This window comes from Sinocyclocheilus grahami, unplaced genomic scaffold (genome assembly GCF_001515645.1).
Source record: "Sinocyclocheilus grahami isolate Dianchi unplaced genomic scaffold, SAMN03320097.WGS_v1.1 scaffold200.1, whole genome shotgun sequence".
NCBI lineage: Eukaryota > Metazoa > Chordata > Actinopteri > Cypriniformes > Cyprinidae > Sinocyclocheilus > Sinocyclocheilus grahami.
Genome location: NW_015505379.1, coordinates 783,041 through 794,344, shown reverse-complemented (window position 1 = coordinate 794,344; position 11,304 = coordinate 783,041). Strand labels below are relative to the sequence as shown.

Genomic DNA, 11,304 nt, shown 5'->3' with positions numbered 1-11,304 from the left:
TTACGAAGCTACGAGAATACTTTTTGTGTGCAAAAGAAAAAAATAAGACTTTATTCAACAATTCGTCACCCTAGCGCCATTTTGGAGAGTATCCACTGAACGCAAACAGCGTATGTTGTTCTGTGTCAGCCGCACCACACCGTGTTTACGTTCAGTAGATACTTTCCAAAATGGCACCAGGGTGATGCGGAGGTGACAAATTGTTGAATAAAGTAGTTTTTTTTGCACACAAAAAGTATTCTCGTAGCTTCGTAATATTACGGGTGAACCCCTGATGTCACATGGATTATTTTACCGATCTCCTTGCTACGTTTCTGGACCTTGATCAGAGTAGTAACCTTGCTGTCTATGGGAGGGTCAGAGAGCTGTCAGAATGCATCAAAAATATCTTAATTTGTGTTCTGAAGATGAACGGAGGTCTTACGGGTTTGGAAAGACATGAGGGTGAGTAATTAATGACAGAATTTTTGAGGTGAACTATTCCTTTAAACTAAAAAGTTCCAAATAATTGAAATGCTGCCTTAGCAACTAACTGAAATAAGATGAATCACTAAGATTACTAACTGGAAATAATTAAAAACTTAAACTGAAAACTGAAATAAAAATAAATGAAACCTAAAGAGTAATATTAAAAAAATTATAATAATAAAATGACGAAAGCACATAAAATAACTAAAAATTATACTAAAGTTAAAAATGAAAATAAACACTGAAAGTATAAAAATAAAAACAATTTCAAAATATCTATAATAGTATATAAATAATACTAAATTAACACTGGTGTAGTCTGATTCACAAATGACTCTTTTGAACTGATTCTTTTAATGAATCAATTAAAAGGACTCACAGTATTGGTTTAAATCAGCTGAAATACCAATTCAATCTGAAATATTTGCTGTATGAACATCTCATTTGCTTACTAACTGGATGTTTGTAGGACAATGTGCAATGTGTAGGTAAAGTTAGAGAGGTTTTCTTGCAATAAATTGCAATTTAATAATAAAAAAAAAGGTTAGAAAAGGTCAGTATTGTTTTGTTGAGTATGTAGTTACACCTCTTTATGGGGAAGGTTGCTAAAAAATTCTTTCATTTTCACTGGTGTTTTATATGTGTATGGTGCAATTATTTACAAATCTGCTTACAAAGAATTCTGTTACCAAGAATTCGTCAATCCTTAAAGGTAAAGTACATTCTACAGCACTTGTCACCAAAAGGAACTGCAAAAATAATGATTGTTTGCAAACAGGTTTTCAGAACACTCCCCTTTCCATCTGTCAATGGCCGGCAAAACAGGTGGCTCTGCCCCTAACTCTGCCATTGGATGCTCAAACTTGTAGAGCATTGTTTTGATAGCACCACAGAGCCACAGTGTTTAATTGTTTTGGCAGAATCAACCTATGAACGGCCTACTTATAGCTGTCTCTGCATATTAAGCTGTGACAGGAGAATTTAACATCCAAAAAAATTAACCTCACCATTTCACCATCCAGCAGATGCTCTAATCCAGAGCTGCTTACAAGAAGCACTTTGTTTTCACATTTTGAGACTGCCATGATCAACAGATGGCATGCAAATCTGCCTTTCAAATTTAAACCAACCAAACATACACATCAGTACCTCCAGCTGGTCAAAACAGATTTCAATTCAACTTTGTCATTTAAGAACTTTATGTTTAGAATTCCACATCACAGCATTTTCCTTTCTATTTCTGAAAAAGAAAGATGCTCAGACACTTATACCATATATACACAAACAGCACAACACACACAGACTGTTTCTAAAATCACAGAAAAACAGTTTTACTACCCTGAGTGCTTTTGAGTACAAACATACCTCGTTTAATATGAGCAGTTAACACACGCTGATATGCTTTTTCATCAGTGCAAATGAAAAGCCTTTATAATGTTTCAGAGTAGGGCTGGACGGAGGTCTTACGTTCACGATTCGATTCGATTCTCATTCACAAGCTTGTGATTCGATTCGATTACCAATTCGATTCGATTCAATTCAATATCGATTATTTTGGATACATATCAGGTACAGTACATGCCAAATTTTCTCAAGGAAAAGAAATCTCTCAACTAATGCTGTAAAATATACATGAGAGTCAGCTGGTACTACATTATAATATTAAAGGTTAAAATTGACTGATTTGTAGGCTAATATACAACTGCTAAAATTACACTTAATGAAGTTTTTAAAATAATAAAGTTACAATTAGCTACATAATAATACTTCTCCTTCAATTCATTTTTTGAAATATAAACATTTAAATGGTGGCTGTCAAAAACTTGATGGATTTATTCAAACATAAATGAAACATTGAAGAACAGTAAAAATTATAATGAATATGTTATATGGTGCATATATTTAGCAAAAATATATCTCTACAGTTTATTTTTCTAGCTTACTAATGAGTTTATGGTCGCCGAATATGTTTTTCTGAGGTACAGCGATCTGTCACTCCACATTAAACAGCGCCAAAACGGCATTTGTTTAAATACTGCAATACAATGGATAGAATTTGAAATCTGAGACTTTGTTTCATATTAAAAGTACCAAAGCACAATGCTTATTGCGATATATTGGATGGGAGGTGCCCTTCAATGTTCCATCCATTAACTGAAAACAGGCTAGACTAATCGATTCTTGGGATTTAAGAATTGATATCGTTCCATAAAAATGAGAATCGATTAAAATCGAGATATCGATATTTTTTACCCAGCCCTAGTTCAGAGTAACCAGAGTATGAGATAACTGGAGGCTGTTTTGGGGTGCCTTTCTGGGGACGGATCAGCAAAACTGACCTGATATGAAAGCGCCAGGGGACATCTGGCTATAGCTGGCCCCAGCCAGAGTGAGAGCCATTGAAGGTGCAGGTGTGAAGGGAGGGCCGTAGTTCTGTGGGGTGGCGTACGGGCCTGGAGGAATAGGCTAGATGAAGAGAGAAAGAGAGAGAGTGTGTGTGTGTTATAAACCCGAGAAAGCCACTTGTGAAGAGTGTATGTACACTATTGTTGGTCTGTAAGTATTTTTTTTCAACAAGTTTCATATGCTCATCAAGGCCGCATTTATTTGATCAAAAATACAGTAAAAATGTGAAATATTACAATTTCAAATTAACATTTTCTATTTGAGTAAATATTAAAATGTAATTTATTTCTGTGATGGCAAAGCTGAATTTTCAGCATCATTACTCCAGTCTTCCGTGTCACATGACCCTTCACAAATCACTCTAATATGCTGATTTGCAGCTCAAGAAACATTTATTATTATCAATGCTGAAAGCAGTAATATTTTTGTGGAAACCATGATATCGTTTTTTCAGGATTTTTTGATGTATTGAAAGTTCAAAAGCAATTATTTGAAACAGAAATCTGAAGTAACATTATAAAAGCCTTTACTGTCACTTTAATCAATTTAATTCATCATTGCTGAAAGCCGCATTACATCTGCCTTCATGTCACTCAGAAGCTCCTCCAGTTGGTTAAGAACTACAAAAATGTCCATCATTACAACATGCCAAGGAGCAGACAGGATTTGGTTGTAAAGTTAAAAGTGTAATTGTTAATAGAAAGAATACTGTTTCTAGGCTGCCTAAGATAATCAAGTACATCTCTTTGCTTCAAACTTTTATGCAGGCACGCTTTTTTTGGAATAACATGTACTGATAAATAAGACCAGGAACATGTATTAAGAATGTCGACTTTAACGACTAAAAGAGCATGAAGCATTATTATTAGGGCTGGGCAAGTTAGCGCGTTATTATCGAGTTAACGCATTAATTGATTAACACCGACAATTATTTTATTGTGGAAAAAAAATTACTTAAATGATTTTAGCAAATGGCTGCAATATAACAAAGAGTGAAAAATTTAAGGGGGTCTGAATACTTTCCGTACCCACTGTATATAACTGAATCACGCTCTGGCCCACCTCTTCCAGCCGAGCACAGCATGGAGCGATCACACGACATGCGTACCACGCACGAGCCCAAGTGAACCGCGCTCTGGCCCACCTCTTCCAACCGAGCCAGGGCCGGCTAAACGAACCACGGCACGGAGCGATCACACTAGTCAAACGAACCGGGCTTTGGGGTCAGATGTTCTCGGGTACGGTTAAGATTGCCTAGTGTGATACAAACTTATTCTCCCGCATCCCGCACACACGAGTCTCTACCCGCCCGCACTCGCCCATCAAGTGTTGTCCTGCGCCGCACTCTGCTGTGTTAGGTCCCGCGATAGTTCAGGTCTCTACTCGGAAGGTGCCTGTTATAATGTTATGATTGAGGCTCTGGACTCTGAGTATAACTTGTTTTTCTATAACAAACTATAATATATTTTCTATAAAAACGTTAATGCCATGGCAGTGGCAAAAAAGCTTTGGTTTTATATTTAATTTGATTACATTAATGTTATAAGTTGAGATTTACAATAAATATTTTAACTGCTACTATGTAAAAGGAATACTGCTGTAAAAAAAGTACCTTATTTGTTTAAAGTGTTTGCAAACCAAATGTTATTTCACCTTTGTTCATATAGCAGTACTTTTAAATGAAAAAGTGCACAATACACTACTTTTGAATTAATTATTGAATTTTGTTCATAACAATGCGATTAAATCGCAGAAAACCATGCGATTAATCGCGATTAAAAATGTTAATAGTTGCCCAGCCCTAATTATTATATTATATTCTTTACCAAATACTCTGAAATTCATTAAGCCTGAAAACAGTTAGATTAAATTTTTCCAAAACAGTCACTTGTTCTTTGAAGAGATTTTTTGTTTGTGTTGTTATTGTAAACTAAAAGTAAAATGGAAACTGAAAAAAAGAAAGAAAAAAAAAACGTTTTAATGAATTTAAATAAAACTGAAATAAAATGAAATGTAAATATTAGATACAAAAAACTTAAGTTGAAGTTCTAATATTACTGAAACTAAATAAAATAAAATGAAATAAAAAAATTCAAAAAGTATTAAAGTATTAAATTCAAAATATTACTAAATACTATTAGAGTGTATTACTAATACTAAAGTAGCACTTGTTTTGAAGCTTATCAAAGAGGCACCTTTTTATCAATATCAGTTTTGAAAGCGAATTGTTATTTCACCTTTGTTCATATAGCAGTACTTTTAAATGAAAAAGTGCACAATACACTACTTTTGAATTAATTATTGAATTTTGTTCATAACAATGCGATTAATCGCAGAAAACCATGCGATTAATCGCGATTAAAAATGTTAATAGTTGCCCAGCCCTAATTATTATATTATATTCTTTACCAAATACTCTGAAATTCATTAAGCCTGAAAACAGTTAGATTAAATTTTTCCAAAACAGTCACTTGTTCTTTGAAGAGATTTTTTGTTTGTGTTGTTATTGTAAACTAAAAGTAAAATGGAAACTGAAAAAAAGAAAGAAAAAAAAAACGTTTTAATGAATTTAAATAAAACTGAAATAAAATGAAATGTAAATATTAGATACAAAAAACTTAAGTTGAAGTTCTAATATTACTGAAACTAAATAAAATAAAATGAAATATTCAAAAAGTATTAAAGTATTAAATTCAAAATATTACTAAATACTATTATAGTGTATTACTAATACTAAAGTAGCACTTGTTTTGAAGCTTATCAAAGAGGCACCTTTTTATCAATATCAGTTTTGAAAGCGAATTAACAGTTCAGAAAGTGACAATGGATTCTGACTGTCTAAAGTGAAATTTATTAGCAGTTCTCTCAGCAATTTCAGACAATAATAAGAGTGACAAGCCAAGTGAACTGGTTTCCAATAAATGGTTTATCGGTACAGATTAAACAACAAGCTTGAGAAAACTCCAGGACATTAAAAGTGCCTTGTGTTCTTGAACTGTTCCCATATCAGAGCTGGCAGGAGCACTGGTCCCACTGGATCTATTCAGAAGCCTTTTATCAGACCCTCAAGACGCCAGCAAACTTTGTCTGAGTTACACACAAACATATTCCCTCTCATTTAAATATATTTATGAGATAAATCCCACACAATCCCACATACACAACTTTCCTCACCCTTATGCAAGACGGCATTGGCAGGTTTGTTTCCTGCAAGCGATTCCTTGCTGAGATGTTGATGGGACTCGGCTAGACATTCAACCTCAGCAAAGCGAGCGTTCAGGGCCATGGCCGGGTGAGTCGGGTCCTGGGTCATGTTGAGGTATGCAGCCCGACGCAATTGCTCCTCTATCACCAGGGCCTGCTCTAGCAACTGAGAGAGAGAGATATCTTAGATGTAGACATGTGTAAAACTATACAGTACAATATGTTCACAAAATTAGTCAGCTAATTGTTCAGGCAACCCACTGACTATCTTAAGTGGCACAGCGGCTAAAGATGACCATCTAAATGTGTATGGCAACGGTGCTTCAAAAGGCATATATTTTATGTTATTATTTTATTGAATAAAAGCATTAAAAATATATATATCTTACTGACCCCTTTTGAACAGTAGTGTAACCTTTTCATTACATCATCTAAGCACAAAAATACAAATAAATTAAACCCAATTTAAAAGAGAGTGAGGAAAAGACAATGGAAAAAGCATCATGGGTGAAAGAGTGAAGAGGCTGAGAGAACAAAGAAAACTAAGATTGAAAACACAGAGCTAGATTGAGGGAGAGCGATAGAGGGAGAGAAAAATAGGCCACAAAATGTTAGGGAATTAAGAAATTTATTGAACAGAATTGACAAAAAAATTACATCTGGAACGATGAACCGTTCCAGTGATTTATGAGCATGAGAAAGCACCAGCTTCCAATTAAAAGAAGTTCCACTGGAATAACGGCGGTTCTCGGGTTGCTCAATGCATTCCGAATTATGTAAGAGAAGAAAGAGAAAGACAGAGAGACAGAACGAGAGCGAGGGAGGCTGAGAAAAGAAAAAGGAGGATGTACAGAAAAGGATATGAAACATGTCATGAAAAGAATAACAGGAAAAACAATGAGACAAGGCTGTTTCACAAGAACACGTGTCAGCATATTCAGGTTTGGGTTTGCGATTGTGACGTGTCGACGTGTAAAGATAAAATCTTCAGGCTGGAGTCATACAACCAGCAGAACAAAAGGTAGAGTAACAAGCAAGCCAAAACAAGACACAGAAGTATATAATTATGATACAAATGACAGAACAGAAGAGGCAGCTGTCAAACAATGACCTACCGCAACGCAAGACAAAAAGTGTAAAATAACTGCAAAAGCCACAGTGAAAACCAAATTAAACTCCACCACGGATATCACAACAAACAAAAAGAAAAGAAACTAAACAAAAAACTGTATTTATATTCTCTATTTATAACATACCTTAAACCGCCTGGCCAGGAACTTGTTTTTCATCTCTAAGAAGTTTCCCTTGTTGGCTTGAGTTTTGAAAGGTTCGTTTATGATGGCGAACTGCGGGTCGTTCTGAATGTCCTGCCACCGAGCATAGCCATGGCTTCAACAGGTCAAGGATCAGAGATCAAACCTGTCAAACTACACTAGACCATGATATGTGTTCAACAAATATAAAGAGATCTTTATTTTTGATACAAGAATAACAATTCTGCTGTCTGTAGCTTTAGCTTGGAAACGTATTTTGTAGCAACTGAGTTTTTTCCATCTCATTTTATTGCCTTGTTCTTCTTGGCTTTGAGCTCTAAACAAACTCTTCATTTAGCAAATGCAGTATAAATATACATTAATGGAACTGGATTATTTCTACGGTGACAGCAGCATATCTCCAAGGATACCACACGATGCCTGCCAGCAGCCAGAAGTCGTGTCGCCGGTGCCAGATCTCATTGATCTTGCCTGATGAAATGGCCGCCCGCTCCTCATTCTGCCAAAGAGTGTGGAGTTCTGTACATAAAAGAAAAACACAACACGGCCAGATATCATTTACAATCCATTTATCCCTGCTGACAAGTAAATAAACAAAAGGTAACAATCCTCAGACAACAAAGCTAGCATGCGTGTAAATCACGTTACCTAGCAATAAACTACTCTAGGGTGTAGGATGTATGCTTGAAATGTTTTCTCAGCGCTGGTGAAATGTTTATGAACGCTAAGTAAAAACTCCTCGATGTTGTTCTCTTTTAAAGCTGTAAATTAAACTACATAAAGTGATAAAAGGCTTCTGGGAACTGAAACTATTTATAGTCACTGGGGCTGGGAAAAATCGAAGAAATAAAGCCTCGCTTCTACCGAGCGGTACGATTCAGTACAGTACAGTACGGTGCAAAATTATTTCTGTTTCCATTGTCAAAATAGCGAACTGTACCATACCATTTTTATGGGACCCTTCTGTTGGGGTACCTAGCACAGTGGAGCTAGACTCGTTTGATTGGTTGACAGATAATCGTCACTTGCACGTGCTACAAAGGGAATGACAACACAAGGGGAACGAAGCATCTCCTTCACTCATTCTGCCATGCTGCTCATGCGTGTTGGGTTTGTTTACATCAGAGTGCGCAAACACAAAAAAATATAACAGTATATTTTAGAATTTTATATTTTCACACACAGCCAATGTTGCGCTTTCTTCTTCATGTGAGAATGATGTCGATCACTACTTTCCGGCATACATCACGCCTATCAAGTAAGGGAACTGTTGGCGAATGCGAGTCGGATCAGGGTGTGCCGTTCCAAAATGTACTGTACTGTACCATACCGCTCGGTGGAAACGAGGCTTAATAGACCAGAAAATTACCACTAGCCTGTTATAACAGAGGGCTGGTAAATATTAAGGGATGAAAATGTTAAATTAGGGATGCATAGATGTGGCAACGAGTAAGATTGGAAGCGACACAATCGCTAATATAAGTGATGTGATCTACTAAACTAGCAATATGATTTTTGACACTGCATCCTTAAGCTGCAGAGTGTCATTTCAGTGCTATTAGCACTAAACAAAATTGAAAAGATAATGTTTCTAAACATGGTCCAGTTAGCCCCTACTGGTAGATGCCATAATTACACCATCAGGAGACAAATAACATATTTCTCCATTGACTGCCTTTCAAACTTAGTTGTGAGAAATATGTATTTCTCTTGCCAGCTCATGAAAGTGCTAAAGAAAGTCTTGCCAAACAGAAAAAAATGTGTATTTAATAAGCAAATATATTTTCAAATATATATATATATATATATATATATATATATATATATTGAACTGAACCATATTTCGAAATTATATATATATATATATATATTTAATTAATTAATATTAGCTATATATTGTCTTGCCACTTGAATGACTTTTTATTTTGCAATACATTTTTTCATTTGAATTTAAACAAAATATATTTTACATTTGAAAAAGATATACATATAGTAAACATATAGTTAGCATTTATTTTAATTTTATTTATTTATCTTTTTGCTGTATCGGTGGGGTTGTTGTGTCAACAGCCAATCTGTTTTGTCTTGATGTGTTTGGTCAAAACATTTACGGCTCACGTGATTCACAGAAATACTGAGCACCTCCCTGAGCAGACAAATGGGAATGCTTACAGAAAGCTTCAACATATTAAGTATTTCAACTAAGACAAAGTGGCACAGCAGCTTTAAACAACTTTATTTGTATTTACCTGTGAATCCACCATCTGCGATATTGAACATAAATCGTGGACGCTCTGTGGGTTTGCCGTTACCTTTGGGCAACTCCTCCCTCTGCCCTCTGACCTCCTTCACAGCATCCTTCTCACCCTTCACCTCCTCTGTGGCCCGATGGAAAAGAAAAACATGTTTACATTGCTTAGTTCAGTTATTTATTTCCTACATTAAAACAAAAAATGAAGGCTTAACTTCAGTGGTAATGATGACTGCACCATTGACTTTAGGTGCTGTACTCAGTTTTTGTGAATATGTGTGATAGATTGTATAAACAACTTTAGTACAGTAGTTTTTCATTCTTCTCTATACAACTATATAATTTACACACTGCGAAGAAAGAAAGAGTAGCATTGTAATGTTCACCTTTTTTGATTTCAGAAGATTGATCTAATTTCTCTTTCTTTTCGGTTGTTTCTGTGGGAAGAGATGTCACTTCACTCCTCTCCTTTTCTTCTCCAGCCTTTTCTCGTTTCTCTCCCTTGTCCCCTTTCAAAGCCTCTGTAATAACAGACAACAATCAACCACAAATCACAATAAAATGACTGACTGGCACGACAGCCAATCAGATTTCACCATTTGCTGCCGTAGTTACCTCTGCTCTCATCTTTAACAGATGGAGAATCTGGTGTTTTCTCTGGGGAGGCCTCTTTTTCAGTGCTCTCCTCCTCTTGTTTTTCTTTTTCACTCTTTTCTTCTGGAGAAGACTGAGAAATGGCAGGACTTTCCATTGTTTTTGAGTCATCAGAAGCTTTTGTTGGACTTTCGGATTTCTGAGCTTTTTCACTGATTTCAGGATCTTTTTCACCCTCTTTCACTGTAGTGGATGTCTGGAAGAAGAGAAAGAAACACATAGATGAATATTGAGCATCATACATATATAGATTAAGTTACTGTTTACAAACAAATGCTTGTAGAGGCATTTCTAGCTTTTTCAGGCACTCCGTATCGAGCCAATATCATTTTCTATCAAGCAACAAATAAAAATGTTTTTTTAATAACAGATGTTTATAATATTACATTATAGCAGATGTTTAGCTATGTACAGTTGCTAATGAAGGGTTTGGGACTGAAAAGAGAGAGAGAGAGAGAGAGGGAGAGAGAAAATGTCCAAAAAGTGATACGCATGGGGTTGAAACACTGTTTGTTGGAGATTTGAGCCTTTAGATTTCCATCAGGATATGTGGATTATGGCAATTTATTGTTTCATGCAATAAATTGAAGGGATATTTCACAAAAATTCTGTCAATTCTGTCATAATACCTCGCCCTTATGTCTTTCCAAAGCTGTACGAGTTTCTTTCTTCAGTGGAACACGAAAGAAGATATTCTGAAGAATATTGGTACCTATTAACTTCCGTTGTATGGACAAAAACAACACTGGCACATTTTTCAAAATATCTTATTTTATGTTCCACAAGAGGGTGAGCAGATGAAGACCGTAGACAAAATAATTTTTGGGTGATCTATCCCTTTTTTTACTAGCTACTGCTACTATGGCACTACCCAATGAGTAAGACTGGATAACACTAGGAAACATACCCGTTCTACTTGGAAACAGGGACGTTATGGAAGCTCCAACCTTCCCATCCTCTGCTTAGAGACGGCATTCCCTTTCTGCCGGCCTCCGTGACAGACAAAGAGCTGGTCTGAGGTCCTGAAGCTTTGCGTCCGGTCTACGT

General features: G+C 35.8%; 1 protein-coding gene across 1 annotated transcript in view; it reads right to left on the bottom strand.

Moving 5' to 3' along the window:
- Window positions 1-5,761: 5,761 nt before the first annotated feature.
- The window catches only part of LOC107595326 (chromodomain-helicase-DNA-binding protein 3-like), a 36,341-nt gene continuing 30,798 nt past the window's right edge, over window positions 5,762-11,304 (bottom strand). Inside the window, exons 28-34 of the mRNA XM_016285696.1 lie at window positions 10,219-10,453; window positions 9,990-10,124; window positions 9,602-9,730; window positions 7,763-7,871; window positions 7,335-7,467; window positions 6,049-6,244; window positions 5,762-5,961 (exon numbers count right to left, since the gene is read on the bottom strand). Of these exons, the coding sequence (XP_016141182.1) occupies window positions 5,918-5,961; window positions 6,049-6,244; window positions 7,335-7,467; window positions 7,763-7,871; window positions 9,602-9,730; window positions 9,990-10,124; window positions 10,219-10,453 (981 nt within the window). The 3' untranslated portion in view covers window positions 5,762-5,917. The remainder of the gene's footprint in view (window positions 5,962-6,048; window positions 6,245-7,334; window positions 7,468-7,762; window positions 7,872-9,601; window positions 9,731-9,989; window positions 10,125-10,218; window positions 10,454-11,304) is intronic.